Source organism: Neoarius graeffei, chromosome 6 (genome assembly GCF_027579695.1).
Source record: "Neoarius graeffei isolate fNeoGra1 chromosome 6, fNeoGra1.pri, whole genome shotgun sequence".
In the NCBI taxonomy this organism is placed as follows: domain Eukaryota; kingdom Metazoa; phylum Chordata; class Actinopteri; order Siluriformes; family Ariidae; genus Neoarius; species Neoarius graeffei.
The window spans coordinates 7,576,921-7,600,049 of NC_083574.1; the positions used below are offsets into that span (position 1 = coordinate 7,576,921).

General features: G+C 40.7%; 1 protein-coding gene across 2 annotated transcripts in view; it reads left to right on the forward strand.

Moving 5' to 3' along the window:
* The window catches only part of LOC132887362 (fibulin-7), a 28,844-nt gene that overhangs the window by 2,333 nt on the left and 3,382 nt on the right, over positions 1-23,129 (forward strand). The window contains exons 2-5 of one of the 2 annotated variants that reach the window (XM_060922831.1): positions 5,233-5,392; positions 5,482-5,652; positions 7,921-8,046; positions 17,081-17,263. In XM_060922831.1, the coding sequence (XP_060778814.1) occupies positions 5,233-5,392; positions 5,482-5,652; positions 7,921-8,046; positions 17,081-17,263 (640 nt within the window). The remainder of the gene's footprint in view (positions 1-5,232; positions 5,393-5,481; positions 5,653-7,920; positions 8,047-17,080; positions 17,264-23,129) is intronic. The other variant, XM_060922832.1, reaches the window with a different exon arrangement.

The window sequence follows — 23,129 nt, forward strand, 5'->3', positions numbered from 1 at the left end:
CTCTAAATTGACTGTAGGTGTGAATGGTTGTCTGTGTCTATGTGTCAGCCCTGTGATGACCTGGCGACTTGTCCAGGGTGTACCCCGCCTTTCTCCTGTAGGCAGCTGGGATAGGCTCCAGCTTGCCTGCGACCCTGTAGAGATAATGAGATGAGAGACGAGATGAGATGAGATATGATATAGTACCATGTTTAAATATACTCGAAGAGAAGTGCACTAGTAAGTAAGTAAGTAAGTAAATGCTGAGTAAACTACTAGACTAAGACTTGTGAGTTGTAATACAGTTACAAAATATATTTCTGAGTATAATAAACACTCAAGTCCATATTTAATCTGTTTTACGTGATAAACGTTTTAACTAATATGCTCAGAATACTTTATCAAATTATTAGAGCCAAAATTCTTTACTTATATAGTATATCTCTTAGGGCAGTTTTAGTATCCTATGGTTATATGTACTTTAGGCGTCTATAGTATATTTCTGTAAGGGGAATGTTACAGAAGCTTGACTCAGTGTGCCATAACTTTGCTGTAAATAAAATGAAATGTTTTCCAGAAACCTTAAAAAAGAGAATGCTGTCATATTGCATTACACTCTTTTAAAGCACGAGTCTCCACTGATCCATCGCAACTCCATGCTTCATAATCAACGAACAAGATGTTTTCACAAGATGTGCAAATATTGAGTTTATTTACACAAGTCATGCAAGATGAAAATGTGAAAAAAGTGCCCTTCCCCTTGATGGCAGCCAATGAGAAGCAAGGAGCCCATGAACAGTATTGTGAATGTTAAGACTGAACTGAAGCACTATCCTATAATACTCAAAAGGAAGAAGACAGAGCAATATTACAGAGTCTAAAGATAAATTAAAGAAGATGGGCTCCAGTTTGAGTCAAGGTTGCTTCCTCATGTCATCTCAGGGAGATTGTTTTTGCCAGTGTTGCTAAGGTTTGTTTATTATAGATCTAAATCTACATCCGGATTCCTGCAAAGGTGCTTTGGGACAATGTCTACTGTTGGAATACCTTATCAGTAGAAAATTAGGGTTTCATATGTTCTCCTGGTGTTGGTATGGGTTTCCTCCAGGTTCTCTGGTTTCCTCCAACCCCACAAAAATATGTTGGACGTTTGATTAATGACAAGTCCTCCCAAGTCTATGTTTCTCTGCAATAGACTGGCATCCTATCTAGGGTGTATTCCTACCTTGTGCCCACATCCCTGACCACTTACTGAAGATCCATCCATCCATCCATTATCTGTAACCGCTTATCCTGTGCAGCAAGCTGGAGCCTATCCCAGCTGACTATGGGTGAAAGGCGGGGTACACCCTGGACAAGTCACCAGATCATCGCAGGGCTGACACATAGAGACAAACAACCATTCACACTCACATTCACACCTACAGTCAATTTAGAGCCACCAATTATCCTAACCTGCATGTCTTTGGACTGTGGGGGAAACTGGAGCATCCGGAGGAAACCCACACAGACACGGGGAGAACATGCAAACTCCACACAGGAAGGCCCCTGTTGGCCATTGGGCTTGAACCCAGAACCTTCTTGCTGTGAGGTGACAGTGCTAACCACTACACCACCGTGCCGTCCCTACTTACTGAAGATAAACGAGTGTATTAATACACTATATGATCAAACATTTTTGGATACCATCACACCAATATATGGTTCTTCCCAAACTGGTGGCACAAAGTTGAAAGCAAACAATAGTATAGAATGTTATTGTATGCTGTAGCATTACAGTTTCCCTTCACTGGAACTAAGACGCCCAAACCTTTTCCAGTACGACAATGCCCTTGTGCATAAAGCAAGCTCCATGAAGTGCCATGGTTGGAATGGAAGAACTTGAGTGTCCTGCACAGAGCTCTGAACTCATCCCCACACTGACAGAAACAGGGGTACAGTAGCCTATCCCAGCCATTTCTGTCCCCCAAGGTACAATCTACACTAATGTACGCCCTAGGACTCATTGGAACTTAAAGTAACTATGTGTACCTTTTTAGGGTCAAAAAGGTACATATATGTTCCCAAGCAGTATATAAAGGGTACAAATAAGTACCTTAGAGGGAACTGATCCAGTGACAAGCTGTTGTAGCCCTAAAGGCTACAAATATTTAGCCATGTAATGTATTTCGAATTAATTCCATTGGAAAAATTAATTTATCAAGAAAGTAATCCTTTCAAAAAAAAAATCATGTTTCTTTCTACCCACTATTGGATTTCTTGTGCACTTTCTCAATCACTTTTGATGACATATCATCAACTCTCAGGGGACATTTCATGAAGTGTAATCACTTAAACATAGCAGTCAGTGATTGGCTGTGTAAACCTACACTCTGGGCTAGAAAGAAATCAGCCCCAGCATCTATTTCATACATGTTATGGTGTTGTACTTGGTCCCATGTACCAAATCCTGATTCCAATACTCTGAAGTAAGATGTCGGGAGAGAGTCTTGCCCAGAGTTTTCGGTCTAGCATTTCGACACAGACCTGGCTGTTTCCAGCTTCTCAACAAATTATCTTAAATCTTTTAACTGAACCACATCAGAACTGCCCTTCCTTTCTGTAAGGGGCAAGATTTTCCCGGAGCGTGTAAAACTCTGCATACACTCTGTTCATTCACCTCACGAGCACAATCTAGTCTTTCAGCTCTGAGCTCCATCCTCCACTTTCAGGTGACGTCATGCACGTCATGAGGCCAGACACTGCATCATTCATGATTGAACACAGTCCATAGAATAAAACCACCACAAGCTTTAATCATTTACAGGACTGGCAATTAAAAGGATAAGGGGAAGTAGAACTGCCAAAAAAAGGTGGTCAGTTTTAGAGGAATGAAGGTCTGGAATTGATGAATAAATCTCGTTGCGCAGAGAAGAAACTGAATGTGTGATATTACACACCGATGAAGGAATACGAATTAGTTATTCTGTCAACGTAATGCTATCCTGCTTAACAAATATTTCCGGATCCAAAAATTTTTAAGAGCAAGCACACAAACTCTTTGAAAGCTGTATTATGATTAACTGCCAAAGACTAACAGTGGTCCTCTTTATACCAGATTTTAAACCACAGTGCTGTTGAATTCTCAATTCTGATTGGTCAGAAAGTGTTGATTAATTTTCTATAACAGCAGCATCGACTGTAGTGCAGCTGCAAAGCAGAGGTTTATATTCAAGACATGCGGTTATAGATAAAAGAGACCGTCAATGACGGCGTAGCTCACTCCGGCCCCGTCTAGTCCAGAAGGAACGATCTAAAGTGAGCCACCTTGCATAATAAATGTTGCAAGCTATATACACTAATATACAAGCTACATGTAGGAGCTATATCCACCCTAGGAATACCAACCTATTTGCCAGAAAGAATCCAAAACAGTGAGGAATTCACCAAGAAGAAGCGATTTTTGTTGAACTGTTCATTAAGGCTTAATTAGTCCATAAATTCATTAATAATAATAATAATAATAATAATAATAATAATAATAATAATAATTTCAATTTATATAGTGCCTTTCTCACACCCAAGGTTGCTTTACACTTAAAGAAAAAAAAAAAGAGTCCATCAAGAGAGGGTCAGGATGTAATTCCAATGGCGTCGCTACTATAGTCCCACCAAGTGCACGAAGATGAATTCCACACCACCTGCACAGCTGCCGCGACACTGCTGGGCAACATCGCTCAGAACACTGCACCATGGATCCACAAAGCGAGCACAGAAGCACCACCACACAGAGTACTGGTATGTCCTAAACCACCTGCACAACCAACGCAATGCCACTGGGCAACAACGCTCGGAACACCACGCCAAACACAGAAGCACCACCACACAGAGCACTGGAAAACCCTGATCTTAAAAGAACAACAAGTTTATTGCAGTCCATAGCGAGGAGCACAGGCAACACCAACGGTGGACCAAGGCCTGAAGGAAACGGACACCAAAACTGGGACCGGAGCGATGCCACAACTGGCAGAAAAAAACAGTCAAACAAAAAACAAACATCAAACTACATAAACACACACAAAAAAAGAAAGAAAAATGAAAAGCTCCGGTGAGAAGCGGCAGCCAAAACGCACACGGCATACTCTCAACCAGAAACGGAAAATGATTAATAATTGTAATGAAGCAAATCTGGGTAGAAGTTATATGCACCCTAGGTCCCCCTACCTTCATGCCAGAAAGAATCAAAATCTGTGAAGAACTGAGGGAGAAGAAGCAATTTGTGTGGAAACTGCTTGTTAGGGCTTAATTACTCCATATCTTCATTATTAATTGCAGTTATGCAAATTTAGGTAGAAGCCATATGCACCCCAGGCAGACCTACCTTCCTGTCAAAAAGAATAAAAATTAGTGAAGAACTGAGAGAGAAGAAACGATTTTCGTGAAATGTGGACGACACCGGACAGACGATGGACGCCGCACGACACATGATGGCATAAACTCATCACCTGTTGGCCGGATGAGCTAATAATGAATGACATGGTTACTGTTATTGAAGCAGAGTTACTGTTATCAGTCAAAGTTGATTATTAGCTCATCCGGCCAACTGGTGATGAGTTTATGCCATCATGTGTCGTGCGGCGTCCATTGTCCGTCTGACGTCGTCCACATTTCACGAAAATTGTTTCTTCTCTCTCAGTTCTTCACCGATTTTTATTCTTTCTGGCATGAAGGTAGGGGTACCTAGGGTGCATAGAACTTCTACCCAGATTTGCTTCATTATAATTATTAATGACGTTAATAGTGGACTAATTAAGCATTAATGAGCAGTTCAACAAAAATCGCTTCTTCTCGGTCAATTCCTCGCCATTTTGGATTCTTTCTGGCAAATAGGTTGGTATTCCTAGGGTGGATATAACTTCTATATATAGCTTGTATATAGTGTATATATCTTGCAACATTTATTGTGCAAGGTGGCCCACTTTAGATCGTTCCTTCTGGACTGGACGGGGCCGGAGTGAGCTACGCTGTCAGTAATAGTCTCGTTTTCCTATAACAGCACACACCCATTGTGTTTTCTTCCTTCCTTAACCCCTTGAATGCCAAGAAGTCGTTAGTCAGTCCAGACTACATTCCTACACACATTTCCAGTTAGTTTTGTTGTAGCTACTAAGTAATACACTTTAAGATGAATCACATATTGGAGTTTAAGGAGTCATAATTATGATTGTTATCTTGCCAGCTTGCTACCTCACACCACTTTACCTGTTCCTGCAGGAATGTCCCAGTACCCAGGAGCTGCAAAATTCTCTCCGCCAAGCACAAAAGCTGCTCGCATCACACGAAACCTCGTACCTGCAGAGTCTCCGCAGCCTGAAGAGGAAAATCAGCCAGCTGCAGAACAGCACGGCCCGTATGGCTGCCAAACCCAGTGATGGTAGGAACGGCTGATGATTATCGCCAGTTTGTGGAGAAAAAGCATAGTGGATATAATAATGCATTGATTCATTCTCTGTCTTGACACAGCTTCCTGTCCAAAACTGGAGGCTCCCCTCAATGGACGAAAATTAGGGAAGGTTCTACTGCCAGGTCATGAGGTTCACTTCCTGTGTGACGCAGGCTATGAGTTGGTGGGCTCTGAGACTCGCCAGTGTAAGGAGTCGCTCACCTGGAGCGGCCAACAACCCATCTGCAAGGGTCAGTAATACACATGAGGAAATAAATACAGTTCACTCACTGGTCACTTTGTTAGGAACACCCATCCACCAGACCTGCTGTTTTATGCAGTTCTTTAATCAGCCAATCCCTTCACAGCAGCACAATGCAGATACAAATCGAGAGATTCAGTTCATGTTCACTTCAAATATCAGAAGGGAAAAATTGTGATCTCAAAGTGTGACTTTCTTTCACTGCGGCATGGGTGTTGGTTTGAGCCAGATGAGTATTTTTGGTTTGAGTATTTCAGAAACTGCTGGTCTCCTGGGGTTTTCACACACAACAGTCTCTAGAGTTGACGCAGAATGGTGCGGAAAACAAAAAACATTGATTTGCGTGAGCGACAGTTTTTGTTGATAGCAGAGGTCAGAGATCAGAAAATGGACAGATTGAGCAGTTCGAGCTTTTTTGCCAGAAAGGATATAGCAACTCATAGCAACTCTTTACAACCATGGTGAGCAGAAAAGCATCTCAGCATGCAACAGCAGAAGAACACATTGGGTTCCATTCCTGTGAAGAACAGAAATCTTAGAATCAACAACAAGTTCCTATTAAAGTGTCCGGTGAGTGTATATGGCAACTGATGTGAAGCTGTATTTAACAGTTATTCCATGAAATCAAGTCGTACATGAGCTGATAGCCAACGAGACGCGTAGCACTGAGTCGGCTATAATTCGTGTACGACGAGATTGAGTGGAATAACTGTTTTATTCTATCCACATTCACTGGATTTTGAGAAACGGAGCATTTTCATTTTCTGCAAATTCGATAAATAAAAACTTTATACAAAACATCCGACAAAATAGTTTCCGCTTAGAATGTAAAAAAACCAGCGAAATGACAGGAGCATCTCATCTCATCTCATCATCTCTAGCCGCTTTATCCTGTTCTACAGGGTCGCAGGCAAGCTGGAGCCTATCCCAGCTGACTACGGGCGAAAGGCGGGGTGCACCCTGGACAAGTCGCCAGGTCATCACAGGGTTGACACATAGACACAGACAACCATTCACACCTACGGTCAATTTAGAGTCACCAGTTAACCTAACCTGCATGTCTTTGGACTGTGGGGAAAACCGGAGCACCCGGAGGAAACCCACGCGGACATGGGGAGAACATGCAAACTCCACACAGAAAGGCCCTCGCCGGCCACGGGGCTCGAACCTGGACCTTCTTGCTGTGAGGCGACAGCGCTAACCACTACACCACTGTGCTGCCCTGGTTCAGCAACATGCTCCGCCATTTTCTTTTTCTCTACTCACAGTATATGAGCTGATATCCTAGTAGTAGAGTAGCCAATCAGAGTGCACAATTGTTCATATCCAATGAATGTGGATCGAATAAAAACCTTTATAAAGGCTTATATAAATAAATGTTTGCCCATCATCTTTATGGAGCTCTTAATTATGAAATATGTGTGTAGTGTCAGTTGTAATGATGTTCTAATGTACAGTCAATCAGCTCAGTAAGCGTCATAACCACCTTATGTCAACTCTATGATCTATGTTTCCTGATTCAGATGTGGATGGGTTTTTTTTGTTTGTTTTGGTTTGGTTTGTTTTTTTAATGAGAGCTAACATCTGTTGGAATGAGCCTTTATAAATATTGATGTAGTTTGATGTCATTGTCGTAAAGATCTCATGTAGCTGTACGAACTCCACCCTTAAGTTTACTTTTTTACCAAAATAAAGCCAACTTTTGAGTGGAAATGCTACAAAGGCACCTCTTTTTATGTAGCATGCTAAAATTTTTGGATTACAACCGTCCTGTGTCACGGTTGCTTTCTCACTCCTTATACTTGTCTAGCCTCATTACTCATCTTTTCTCACTTTCGTCCATCACCCTCACTTCCCTCATCGTTGCTTTTATTTTTTCCTCTCTCTAAAATGTTCTTTTACACATCGCTTACATTATCACCCACATTGTGCCCCAGGAAAAGGAGTCTTCGATTTCACATGCTCCTCAGCATGATTGAGTTTCATTTGGCTTCTGTAAATTTTTTGGCCCAGCGCACTGTTTTACACACCATTTAATTCCACACAGCAGTCCAACAAGTCGATTAGGCTCGCCGATCGCTCCATCGGCACGACAGAAAGCTGGCTGTGAAAACACAGAGCACAGGACATACTTTGCTTAATCTCTGCATCAGTATCATCGGATAAAGTTACATGAAGCTATCAGAGCTCTGCATACCTTAATGCATCTGCGTGGTGTTAGGGATAGATTAATGGCTGAATTCCTGTCTTTCCTCAGAAATAAACGAATGTGGCTCTTCACCCTGTGCGAATGGGGGTTCATGCACGGATGAAGTGAATGGATTCACGTGTGCATGTGCCAGAGGATGGGCTGGACCGACGTGCCAATCTCCAACACCAACATGTGAGGTTATTGAGCTAAAAACAAGCCACGATTCATTCAGTTTTATTTCAGATATTTTTCTATAAATTGACAATAATAATGTAGGTACAACCCCGATTCCAAAAAAGTTGGGACAAAGTACAAATTGTAAATAAAAACGGAATGCAATGATGTGGACGTTTCAAAATTCCATATTTTATTCAAAATAGAACATAGATGACATATCAAATGTTTAAACTGAGAAAATGTATCATTTAAAGAGAAAAATTAGGTGATTTTAAATTTCATGACAACAACACATCTCAAAAAAGTTGGGACAAGGCCATGTTTACCACTGTGAGACATCCCCTTTTCTCTTTACAACAGTCTGTAAACGTTTGGGGACTGAGGAGACAAGTTGCTCAAGTTTAGGGATAGGAATGTTAACCCATTCTTGTCTAATGTAGGATTCTAGTTGCTCAACTGTCTTAGGTCTTTTTTGTCATATCTTCCGTTTTATGATGCGCCAAATGTTTTCTATGGGTGAAAGATCTGGACTGCAGGCTGGCCAGTTCAGTACCCGGACCCTTCTTCTACGCAGCCATGATGCTGTAATTGATGCAGTATGTGGTTTGGCATTGTCATGTCGGAAAATGCAAGGTCTTCCCTGAAAGAGACGTCGTCTGGATGGGAGCATATGTTGCTCTAGAACCTGGATATACCTTTCAGCATTGATGGTGTCTTTCCAGATGTGTAAGCTGCCCATGCCACACGCAGTAATGCAACCCCATACCATCAGAGATGCAGGCTTCTGAACTGAGCGCTGATAACAACTTGGGTCGTCCTTCTCCTCTTTAATCCGAATGACACGGCGTCCCTGATTTCCATAAAGAACTTCACATTTTGATTCGTCTGACCACAGAACAGTTTTCCACTTTGCCACAGTCCATTTTAAATGAGCCTTGGCCCAGAGAAGACGTCTGCACTTCTGGATCATGTTTAGATACGGCTTCTTCTTTGAACTATAGAGTTTTAGCTGGCAACGGCGGCTGGCACGGTGAATTGTGTTCACAGATAATGTTCTCTGGAAATATTCCTGAGCCCATTTTGTGATTTCCAATACAGAAGCATGCCTGTATGTGATGCAGTGCCGTCTAAGGGCCCGAAGATCACGGGCACCCAGTATGGTTTTCCGGCCTTGACCCTTACGCACAGAGATTCTTCCAGAGTCTCTGAATCTTTTGATGATATTATGCACTGTAAATGATGATATGTTCAAACTCTTTGCAATTTTACACTGTCGAACTCCTTTCTGATATTGCTCCACTATTTGTCGGCGCAGAATTAGGGGGATTGTTGATCCTCTTCCCATCTTTGCTTCTGAGAGCCGCTGCCACTCCAAGATGCTCTTTTTATACCCAGTCATGTTAATGACCTATTGCCAATTGACCTAATGAGTTGCAATTTGGTCCTCCAGCTGTTCCTCTTTTGTACCTTTAACTTTTGCAGCCTCTTAATGCCCCGTCCCAACTTTTTTGAGATGTGTTGCTGTCATGAAATTTCAAATGAGCCAATATTTGGCATGGAATTTCAAAATGTTTCACTTTCGATATTTGATATGTTGTCTATGTTCTATTGTGAATACAATATCAGTTTTTGAGATTTGTAAATTATTGCATTCCATTTTTATTTACAATTTGTACTTTGTCCCAACTTTTTTTGGAATTGGGGCTGTAAATTAAATTGTAAAAAAGAATTTAAAATTAAAAAAAAAACACCAGTGTGCCAGTGGCCGGCACAGTGGTGTAGTGGTTAGCACTGTCGCCTCACAGCAAGAAGGTCCAGGTTCAAGCCCCGTGGCTGACGAGGGCCTTTCTGTGTGGAGTTTGCATGTTCTCCCTTGTCCGTGTGGGTTTCCTCCGGGTGCTCCGGTTTCCCCCACAGTCCAAAGACATGCAGGTTAGGTTAACTGGTGACTCTAAATTGACCGTAGGTGTGAATGGTTGTCTGTGTCTATGTGTCAGCCCTGTGATGACCTGGCAACTTGTCCAGGGTGTACCCCGCCTTTCGCCCATAGTCAGCTGGGATAGGCTCCAGCTTGCCTGCGACCCTGTAGAACAGGATAAAGCGGCTAGAGATAATGAGATGAGATGAGACCAGTGTGCCAAAAAAGTAGACAACGAATTTATTTGTAACTCACTCTCAGGAGCATTTATACAAGAAAAGTGATATTCATGGAAATATAGTTTGTCCATAAACCATTTGTAAGCAGAAACCTGGATTGATCTTTTTGATGAGCTACTGCAATTTTATACAAGGGTTATGCCCTTGCTGTCAAGTTGAAACTTCTTATTTGTTTCGGTTTGTTTCAACACACCATTGTAATGAAAATTTTGTGAAAATCAATCACTTCATATTAATGACTTGAAAGAAATTCAGACAAATAAGGCTAGCCCTTTAAACAGAGGAAGAGTTAGTGTGTGACTGTGTCCGAAATCACTCACTCATTCACTACTCCCTACTCACTATCTAGCAGAGGTGGACAGTAACAAAGTACATTTACTTGAATACTGTACTTAAGTACACATTTTGAGTATCTGTACTTTACTTAAGTATTTTTTTTTGGAAACTTGTGACTTTAACTTCACTATATTTGAAAGACAAATATCGTACTTTTCACTCCACGACATTTCTATCAAGGTCCTCGTTACTCGTTACTATGAAGCGGCTTTGAAAGTGGATGTTTTTTTTCTTTTCTTTTCTTTTCTTTTCTTTTCTTTTCTTTTCTTTTCTAAAACGTGATTGGTTTTTTTCGTAGGTGACTTTGAGACAGCCGATCAATAATCACTAGAGTCACGTCACATTCATAGACTGTATAAAATCAAGTTCAATGATTTCTCCGCAGCGTTATTTAACACAATCAGTTGACGGCAGAATGGAAGGAGGCGGTTCTTCTGGGGAACGCACACACTCATGGCTTTACCTAGAACCTATGTTTCAGTTTTCTGAAAGGATTAAAGATTAATTTCGTTTTAAATGTTTGCTTTGTTTGCTGAAAATGAACCACATCACAGCCTACAAAAACTCGCCATCCAACCTGCGGAAGCATATCGAGGTATATAATATAAACGTTTTATTCCAAGAGAAAGCTTACAGTAAAGTTGTGTGTGCTTTTAGAGCTAGCGGTAACGTTGCAAACATAGCTATGCAGTCTGGTTTGTCAAATGACTTTCTCTGGATTTGCCCACAAAGTTGCCGTAGCCTTGTCCACGGCTAATGTTTACACATAGCTAGTTAACTTGGACACTGTTAGTTAGCATGTAAACACGGAGTTACGCTAACATGAATAACGTTCACTTATCTGAAGTCCTTTCAGAAATATGTTTTAGCATAATCTTGCCAAATAAACAATGTAGAAATCTTTCTTTTCTCGTAGTGTTAGCTACCCAATATGATTTCGAGTTTGAAAAGCATTTGCTAGCATGTCAGGTGGAGTTTCACTGACTAGCTAGCTTAACGTTAAACCACCATGATGGCACAGCATGCGTTCATTTAATGAATTCACGTTTCTGTCTTTGGTAACGGCGTTAGGTTTTGTAAACGTTGTGGCAATAATATAATGATGCACTGACAGAAAATGTACTTTCAATACTTAAGTATTTTTAAAAGCAAGTACTTACGTAAAAATTTGACTGGACAACTTTCACTTGTATCGGAGTAACATTTGACCAGTGGGATCTGTACTTTGACTTAAGTAATGAAGTTGGGGACTTTGTCCACCTCTGCTATCTCGGGAATTCTATCTAGAGGACTATATAGTGAGCTCATTGGTAAAATGAAAAAACGCTTTCGGACACTACTCCGCTGCGCCATTATTTATGTCATTAGCCTTGTCCACGGCTAATGTTTACACATAGTTAGTTAACTTGGACACTGTTAGTTAGCATGTAAACACGGAGTTACGTCATAGGCTTGTCCACGGCTAATGTTTACACATAGCTAGTTAACTTGGACACTGTTAGTTAGCATGTAAACACGGAGTTACACTAACATGAATAACATTCACTTATCTGAAGTCCTTTCAGAAATATGTTTTAGCATAAAATTGTACTGTCGCACAATTAAAATGTGCCAGATCAGTCGGCTGGTGGGTTTTCAAAATAATAAATACATGCATGTATTTTTGTGATAAAACCATATTATACTGAGCACATTTCCCACATTAATCAATACAAAGTACTTTGCCGTACTCTGTTGCATCTTTCAGTTCTTTTAAATCAAGGCTGAATACTTTCTTTCTTCTTTGCCGCTGCCTTTTATTAAATCAAATTTGAGGCTTTTGATTAATTCCTCGCTCTGCACTGTCACTTTTATTCTTGTATTTTATCTGTCTTGTTCTATTTTAGCTTTTCTTCTATTCTCTTACTATTTTTAATCGTATTTGAATGTCCATTTATAAAGTGTTTCTTCCTCCGTCCATTCACCCCAACACACTTTTTTCTTTGAGCATGACCGCAATGCATGATGGTATATATTGCTTGGTTAGTGCCCATCGGTTGTACGCTACTTTTCATGATGCATTGTGAGATACTATGAGTCCACTAAATAGGGTGTAATAATTCTCACTGTATATTCGAACAGCACTACAAAATGGCGAACTCACTATATAGTCCACTATATAGTGAGTGATTTCGGACACAGAGTGTGTCTCTGGTAGCTCACACACCGCAGTGGCTGAGCTGCATTACTGGAAAATTTAGCACACGTCATGCTTAGGAGGCACAATTTTACCTTTTAGTTTAAGAATTTTGTGCCACGTGCTGCGAATGCGCTTTGTAATTTACAGCTGACTGGGGTTATGATTTATCAACATACACACATGAGTATTAGACTGGTACCAAAATTCAAAAAGTGCTTATTTAAGGAGTTAAAGGCATTTTTGAGACAAAGTCAGCAAACAGTCTTATTTTGTGAATTTGGGTGTGCCGAATTCAAATCTGCAATATGCCGAGCTCTATCTGACCTCTGTTGACCTCTAGAGGTCATTGAACTTTGGGCCTGTAAACGTCTCAGCTGAACCCAGTTTCTCAGCTTTCTAAGGAATGAAATGTACTAAAATGATTAATGAAGTTAGCAAATGGCCTTGTTTGTTAAATGTTTGGGTGCTGAATTCATTTTTCATTTGTAAAACGACATATGACCTCTGATAACCTCAAGGTCATTAAACTTGGCCTATAGGCCTATGCATTTAACGGCATTTTTAAACTGACTTTACTCCCCCAAAAAGAATATGAACAGACAAAAACAAATAGAAAGGAACAAATACAACATTAAATGCCAGTCCATGTACATGTGACTTACTTTTCACAATGAGAATGCCTCGGCGATCACCTTACATAACATTGCATTACATTTAGCGGTTATTGTTTATACAAAGCTACTGAAAAAAGGACAGATTCAGCAGCATACAAAATGTGGGGGCATACAGGGTATACAGGTTAATCAGGGTTAGTATATATGAGAGTTTTTTTCTTTGTTGTTTGTTTTTTGTTTTGTTTTGTTTTGTTTTAAACCGGGTAAAGCCTTTACAAAAAACAAACAACAAAGAAAAAAACTCTCATATATACTAACCCTGATTAACCTGTATACCCTGTACGCCCCCACATTTTGTATGCTGCTGAATCTGTCCTTTTTTCAGTAGCTTTGTATAAACAATAACCGCTAAATGTAATGCAATGTTATGTAAGGTGATCGCCTAGGCATTCTCATTGCGAAAAGTAAGTCACATGTACATGGACTGGCATTTAATGTTGTATTTGTTCCTTTCTATTTGTTTTTTGTCTGTTCATATTCTTTTTGGGGGAGTAAAGTCAGTTTAAAAATGCCGTTAAATGCATAGGCCTATAGGCCAAGTTTAATGACCTTGAGGTTATCAGAGGTCATATGTCGTTTTACAAATGAAAAATGAATTCAGCACCCAAACATTTAACAAACGAGGCCATTTGCTAACTTCATTAATCATTTTAGTACATTTCATTCCTTAGAAAGCTGAGAAACTGGGTTCAGCTGAGACGTTTACAAGCCCAAAGTTCAATGACCTCTAGAGGTCAACAGAGGTCAGATAGAGCTCGGCATATTGCAGATTTGAATTCGGCACACCCAAATTGACAAAATAAGACTGTTTGCCGACTTTGTCTCAAAAATGCCTTTGGGTGTCACAATTCTGGATTTTGGTACCAGTCTATATGAAGAAAATCAGTGTTACGAAAACATTTGCTTGACTGAAATGTTTTGTTTGGTTTTGTCGTACAAAATTATTCACATAGACTTCACATGGATCATAGTGCAGTGCACACAAGAATTTGGTTTTTAATAGATCTTAATACTCATCAGAGCTCCTGGTGAGTTTATGAGCAAAATATTTACAAGGACACAAAATCAATAATCATATTATAGCACCATGAATGGAATGAACCATCAAATTTTGTCGTGTCATGTATTTCACTTCAATAAATCGCTGCATTGTCTTGTGACAGTGAGACCAATAATGAGATACGTATCGCAGTTACGAATACATATTTATTCCTTTCTTTGACGCCGCATACCATGCGCCAGAAACAACACCACTACATTTATTATGGTGCAACTCTGCTGGGTTCCTGGTGAACAGCAGTGAACCAGCGCTTTCACTTTACAGCATTACTGTAGAGTTACTATCCAATATCAAACACGATATGTCAAACAGTTGTCTGGTTACATCGCTCACATCCACACACAGCACCATGAGGACTAATCACCATGCACCTGTTCCTGATTAGAGCTCAATCACAGCGCATACATATAAGGACTCTCAGGAACACACAGACTTTGTGAAGTATACACTCTGTACCCTGCGTCTAACATTACCAAGCCTTGTATCCTGTATTGCATTTCTGGTTTTGACCCTATTTGTGTTTTTGGACTGTGAGTATTGTATTCCCTCTTATATCCTGTCTGTGCCTCACTCCATCACTGCCTGTTTTTTGACTCCGCCTTTGTCTCCGTTTTGGATCTGTTTGCAAGCATGTTTTCAATAAAACTCTTCCTGCGATTACATCCATCTAGAGCCCTTACATGACACAAACTATCCAACAAGCTAGTGGACTAAAAAAACTGTTTTAACTCGTTTTATACGAAACTGTTGTGAGTATTTTCTGTAAAACATATAAGTGCCATATTCTCTTAAGTGTGGTGCTTCACTCCGTGTTCTTTGTCCCCTTGGAGCGCCGCTATGATCGAGGTATATGTGTTAAATTTTACAAAAATGACCAGGTAGCACCAACAACAACAGGACCCGATCACAGGACAACAGCTGTCTATATTTTCAAATATATCTGCTTACAATACAATACGAATGCATCTTCTTGTGAAGAGCATTTGGGGAGAATAAGGGAGAAGACTTGAGGTTAGAGAAGCAGTTTTGTGACCAAAAGGTCACCAGTTTGTTTCCCTGGCCCAGCAAGAATGGCTAAAGTGCTTTTGAGTAAGGCACCTAACCCCCGACTGCTCCCCAGGCTGCCCACTGCTGTGGGTATGTCAGAGTCCTGTTGTATGTCGCTCTGGATAAGAGCATCTGCTAAATGCCTGTAATGTAATAGGGTTTTCTGTGGATAGGTTTCAGTGTGAACAGATGGTCAAAATAGAAAAAAACAAAGTCCAGAGCCACTAGTTTTTCCATGCATCCATTATCCATAGCCAGTTATCCTGTACAGGGTCGCAGGAAAGCTGGAGCCTATCCCAGCTGACTATTGGCGAGAGGCGGGGTACACCCTGGACAAGTCGCCAGATCATCGCAGGGCTAACACATAGAGGCAAACAACCATTCACACTCTCATTCACACCTATGGTCAATTTAGAGCCACCAATTAGCCTAACCTGCATGTCTTTGGACTGTGGGGGAAACCGGAGCGCCCGGAGGAAACCCACGCAGACACGGGGAGAACATGCAAACTCCGCACAGAAAGGCCCTCGCCGGCCACGGGGCTCGAACCCGGACCTTCTTGCTGTGAGGTGACAGTGCTAACCACTACATCACCGTGCTGTCCACTAGTTTTTGAAAATAGTTAAATCTACACTGTAAGCCTTGACCTAACAACCTTCAAGACACAGGAAATACATGCATCAAAATGTCTATGTCCAGGCACCCAGGTGGGAGAATGATCTTTACCTGGCTGTCCAAACTGCTAAGTCTTTCACTATTCTCAAACATGAACTGAAAAAAATCGTGCACTTAATTTAAAAAAAAAACTTGTCCATTACTTATTGGTTTCTGTATTTACTCCTATAAAAGCACTGATGCCCATTTCTGGCAGCGTCTTTAACTGTTGGCATCTTTAGACTCGGTGTGATCTGCTCAAGCATAAAAACATGTTTGTTTTCCAAGCAGACAACCAGGCACTTCTATAAGTCTCTGTGGATAAAAGCGTCTGCCAAATACTGTAAATGTAAATAAAGCAAATAAAATTATGCATTACACAAGTGGAAAGCACACATTTAGAGTTATGATGTTTTAAATGCATCTTGAGAAGCACACACGACCGAGGCTGTTTTTAGGTCTCATAATCTTATATCCTCCTGCAAGTCAAAGTGAATGAAAAAGCAATAACACTATAAATATAAATATATATTTTTAAAAAATGATGAACAGTCTAGTTTATCTGTTTTGACTAAGACATAATGCAATATACGGTATATACAATGACACAGAGGCATATCACATGAAAAGCTTTCATGAATGTCATTTTATTGCTAAGACGTTTTGCTTATGGTAGTCAACAAAATTAAAGGTGCGGTCTGTAATTTTGGAAAGTGTTTCTAGACCCAGACTAATTATAGAATTTCAAAGATAGTTTATAAAAACTATGATTTGCAATATAGCCATGTAACAAATCTGGCTAGCGTCTTCGTTTTAGGCTTCAGTTTGACATTTTTGCGGGTCAGAAACGAGCGTTACTGTTCAACTATTGCAAGTCTCATTAAAATGTATACTGTACGCAGCTGATAAATGTTTTTCCAACATATCATTCTCTTCCTCCAGTTTTTGTCACCACAACCAACATCTCTGCTGCCACCTCTGGAGCTGCAGCTGCCACCTCGTTTCCTTTAACAACTCTGCTTCCGTTTGTGCAGCCGTCCAAGTGTAGCCAGGTCCAGGGCACCACACACTGCACCTGTGAGGTAGGATATACCATTTCAGGCCGGGACACCAGTATCTGCACAGGTGAGCACTGGTCACACCAGATAAAAATCACAATATGAGTGAGATATGTACAGTATTTTACCAAACTACACACAAATTTTATAAATACTGTATTCCTGAACAAGGCTTTTGACTTGATCATATACCCATTTTCGTGGGGTAAAAAAATCTCATCATATGGGGAAATAACACCTGTATGTACCTGCATCTCAGGGGGGTAAATACAAAATACAATTTACTGTATATTGTATCTTTAACCAATCTACTTAGCTCAAAGTCTACACCAAGAAACTAGATAGCTAATGCTAGATAGCTAAGACATGCTCCTACGGACGAGTTGTCGATAATGGACACATTTATCTAGCTAGCTTTGTTCAGCTAACAAATGTGTTTATGGCATCTTTATGATGTATTCGATGTTGCAATCATAAAGCATTACATCTTGATCATCCCCACAAACAAGGCAACAAGAGGCTCATAGTCCTATTTCTCTCGAGAATAAATACTCACAGTTTCCATGATATAAACAGTACTTTGTAAAAGTCTTAGGCAGCTGCAAAGAAATGCTGTAGACAAAACATGCCTTCAAAAATAATTAAATTAAATGTTTCTGCATAAAATAAATACGATACGATAATGACCTAATACAGCCATTACAGGCTAAACCATCACTTCGCCACTGACTGGGCCCCAAGCTATAAGAATCTTCTAGACTTACCCCATTTGACAGAGTTATTTTAGCCAAATAACACTCCCTGTTTGTTATTGCTAATAATCGGATAACATTTTAGCTCATTTTAATCTGATTCCGAAAAAAAAATCTTGACAAATTCTTTAGTCAGATTATAACCTTCAGGGTGCTGGGATACAAGGGTCTTATTGCAACCAGGTTGCATGTGCATCTCTTTTTGTTGGGTTACTATGTATCATGGACCCACCCATCCTTCTTCTTCTTCTTCTTCTTCTTCTTCTTTCAGCTGCTCATGTTATGGGTTGCCACAGCAGATCTGTTCTACATATTTGATTTGGCATAGGTTTTACACCGGATGCCCTTCCTGACGCAACACTTTCCGATTTATCCGGGCTTGGGACCGGCACTAAGTATGCACTGGCTTGTGAAACCCCAGTGGCTGGGTATTTTACCTAATCTGCATGTCTTTTACCCCTTTTCCACCAAATCAGTTCCAGGGCTGGTTCGGGGCCGGTGCTGGTTCACAACTCGTTCAACTTGCGAGCCAGCTGAGAACCAGTTTGCTTTTCCATAGCTCACGGTGCTAAGGGAAGCCACGTCATTACGTCGCTGAATACGTCAGTTACGTCGCTGTATACGTCAGTTACGTCGCTACGTTTGCATAAACCTTGGCGCGAATATTGAAGCAAAAACAACACGGAAGAAGCAGCAGCAGCAACAACAACAACAATAATAATGGATGACTTCGCGTTTGTACAGCTGCTGCTTCTCGTCGCTTAAAAATGGCGATCTTTCGCGGTCTTGTTATTGTTGTTGGTCTTAACAACTCCGCCCCCCCACTGACGTAAGTGGTTCTTTCCTCTGGCCCAGCAGAGAGTTGGTGCTAGCCTGGAACCGGGTTTTCTGGCCCCAGAGCCAGTTCTTTGTCAGTGGAAACAGAAAACCCAGTTCCAAACTAAGCACTGGCCCCGAACCAGCCCTGGAACTGCTTTGGTGGAAAAGGGGCATTTGAGACCGCGAGTTGCCCTAGTGGTTAGCGTGTCTGCCTCTTGACTGAGAGACTGCGAGTTCTGCTCGTGGTTGGGTCATACCAAAGACCATCATAAAAATGGTACCTACTGCCATCTGGCAAGGCATGCTGCAATACAGATGCGAGTAGGAAGTCGAACTCTCGCGGGTACCTGAGGACCAGCCCCCTACTGTAACCTCTATATAATAGGCGAGAGGCCGAGGGCTGCGAAATGGAGATCAGCCAGCGCTGCACCCATGCACCTCAAGAGCTGGTTAGTACTGGGACAGGAGACTGCCTGGGAAGACCAGATCTTGGTGTGGGAGGGATTTTGACTTGATTTGCATGTCTTTGAACTGTGAGAGGAAACCAGAGCACCCAGAGAAAACCCATACAGACACAGGGAGAACATGCAAACTCCACACAGAAAGGCCCTGACCCCGGAACCTTCTTACTGTGATGCTACAGGGCTTAAATTAGAAGGTTTGAACCTGGAACCTTCTTGCTGTGAGGCTATAGGGCTTAAATTAGAAAGGGAACAATGTCTATCTTATGGAATTGAAGGACGTGCTTCTTTCTTTCCTCAATAAAATTAGATAAAGCAGTTTATAACCACAACCTTTTTGCCTACAACATGATCAGGATTTGAAGGCAAATCAAGGCCCAGCTCAAACTCAAGCCCATGTTATTCCATGTCCTTTCCATCTCCAGAAACACTTCTTTCATACCTACCAGGTTAGACAGCAAATCTGAGATTATCTGTGGAGACATGTTCCCAATTTTGAGAATGCCAGCCCTCCTAAACTGGATGATTATCTTCTTTCAGACACCATCACGGGATACACAATATCTTCTGTTTATAGTTCATTACAAGCCACATACACTACATGCCATCAACAGATGTTATTACAGCATTGTGGGAAGAGGATTTACGCAAAGAGATTCCCAAAACGATGTGGGAAACTTGCTTGAAGAACATCAATACTTGTTCAACTGATGCTTGGTGTTGTCTTATTCAGGTTACACTACTCAAAGACAAGACAATATACTTTTCAAACATTCCTCCAATATGTGATAAATATAAAATAACACTCATAATCTCTCACACATACTGTAGCTTTGCTCTCTGCCATAAGCTGAAGGATTTCTTGTTGGATATCTTTGAAGTGCTCTCAAATGTAAGCTTAACACCAGAACCTCTCCTAATATTAGAGAAGTTTCCGAGAGATTCTTACATTTAAAACCCACTCAAGAGTAACTGCTGTCCTACATACTCCTCATGGCAAAATGCTACTTTTTCTAGAAGAAGAAAGAAATTCCTTCTAGAAGAAGATCTGACAGATCTGTCATGTGATGATCAGATTTATTTTGCAAAATAAGGTTAGACAGGTTAACGAAATTTTGCAGCCTTTACTTGTTGACCTTGGTGTATTGGAGGGGGAAATATATCATGCAGGCACTCTAAGGTTTCCCCAAATGGGTCATGCGGTAACAGGGTAGGGTGGGGAGAGCGGTTGGGAGATGTTTGTTTTCTGCTTGTAAAGTACACAGGATGGTTTGATATTTCTGCAGAACTTTATTCTGTAGATATTGGCTCCTTAATAAACTATATTTTTAAAAACAACTACGTACTGTTTCCATGAGACTGTTACAGCTGTCCTCAAGACTCATATTGGTTCTTTGATGCAATCATAGAGCAGCAAAAACAACTAGCTTTCTTCTCAAACCAGCTCAAAAATACAGATAGAAATACAGGTCAGATATTCTATTCTAAATAAATGCCAACCTTCTCTATTTATTCTCATTCATCATGAGATCAGACTACCACACAGTCAGTCATTGAGAACTCAGTAATGAATTGGGAGTTAAACCTGGACTTTGGTTCTCTAAAGCTATGGACTCGATTCGGGCTTTAAAGCCAAGGATTCAGGACTCAAATTGGACTCAAAAGCTGGGAACTCTACTCAGTTCCTCTATTCCTCAGAGTCTACAGCTAGAATACTGTACACTCAAAATGGATTCTATGGTTAGGAAGTCAGAAATTGATCTGAAAAGTATAGTTTGGGACTCTGGAGCTGATTCAGACTCTAAAGTGAGGGACTATAGGGGACATTCCACCGAATGGGTGCCATTTGCTTGTTGTACCACTCCCAAATTAAACTTAATTTGTTATATCTTTTCAACACTGATTATAATAACACACATATTTAACTACTCAAAATGTGTATTGGTCAACCTCAGGCTACGTTACAAGGTTTGGAAGTCAAAGATGGCTGCATTTTTTTCAGTCCTGTTACCAAAACTCTGAAAGTAACAGGACAGAGTTTTTAGCCTAGGATTAGCTAATACATGGAATTAAGCCACATGGCGTCATTGCTAATAGCATGACCTGACTTAGCACATTCTAGTGATTTACCAAAAATCTGTATTTTTAAAATAAACAAATATCATCTAAGAAATAATTTAAGTAACAGGACAGTATGTTGACATTGACCTTATCAGTCAAAGTTAAAAAATCATCAAATATACAGAAAAGTAAATGAGAGAACTAACTTTTGGTCTTCCCATGGCCTTCAGAAGACACAACTGATGTAACTTCCTGTTGAGCATGTGATTTATGGAATGTTCCAAATTTGTCAGATGGGGTAATATGTTTGGGTAACAGGATTGAGTGAAAACCCAGGGACACGACTAAAATGTGTATTTTAACTAAGATATTGTGGATTTCTTATGAAAAAATATATTTAAACCATGGTAGGATATGGAGTCACACAACAGTGCAAAAGAAATACTGTTTCTGAAGGATTTTAATCATAATATTTCATAGTTAAGTATAAAGTTAGAGTGCAGGGACAGGTAACACATTATTTTTCAGTGTTTTAGGTAGTTTTTATTAATCCTTACAATTATATATCTTAAATTTGAAATCAGATCAATGTGCAGGACATTCTGCGTAATAAGGAAATTTATTTTAAAGTACATTTTTATGTGCATTTATACATATAATTTTCTAGGGACGGAAATGGCACCAATTCGGTGGAATGGCTCATAGACTCAATTCAGATCCTATGGCTCAGATCTCAACTTGGAATGAACAGTTTGGGATTATGGACTCTTCAGACACTAGAACTCTGGACCCAATTCAGACTTGATTCAGACCCCAAAGCTACGGGCTCTGCACATGACTGAGAATCTATGGCTAGGGGATCTGAAATCAACTCAGATTCTGCTGCTTGAGACTCTGGACTTGCTTCAGACTTTACTTTAGAAGTGATTCCAACTCTAAACCTAAGGACTAATAACTCAACATGGAGTCTATGGTTTGTGAGTCAACTTGATTCTGACTCTGGAACTAGGGACTTGACTTGACTTGAACTGTGCTGCTCTAGACATAGGGACTCGACTCTTTAGATTCTGCTACTTGGGACTCTGGTCTTGATTCGGTGCTCACCTCAGAGTCTACACTTGATTCTGACTCTCAAGCTAGGAACCCTGGACTCAAGTCATTATATGACTAGGGTATCTGGACATGACAGAATCTATGCCTTGGGACTTGAAATCTAAAACTAGGGGTTCTGCATTCAACACAAACTCTGTTGCTTAAGGCTAATTTGGCCTAATGGTTAAAGAAGCAGCTTTGGGGCCAAAAGGGTGCCGGTTTGATACCCTGGACCAGTAGGACTGGCTGAAGTGCCCTTGAGCAAGGTACCTAACCTCCCAAATGCTCCATAAGCTGCTCTGGATATATTGTATGTCGCTCTGGATAAGGGTGTCTGCTAAATGGCAGTAATTAATTGAATCTGACTCTAAAGCTAGAAACTGTAGCCTCAGTTTGAATTCCAAACCTAGAAAGTTGATTTGGAGTGTACAGCTTTGAATTCTAGACATTACATTTACATTACATTACAGGCATTTAGCAGATGCTCTTATCCAGAGCAGTATACAATGTACCCAGAGCAGCAGTTAGGGGTTAAGTGCCATGCTCAAGGGCACTTCAGACATTCCTGCTGGTCCAGAGAATCGAAGCGGTGACTTTTTGGTCCCAAAGCTGCATCGCTAACCATTAGGCCATTGTTTCCCCAACATAGGGAATCTATGGTTTGTGGCTCAACTTGATTCAGACTGTAAAGCCAGGGACTTGACTTGGACTCTGCTCTTCTAGACTTAGGGACTCTTCTCAGATTCTG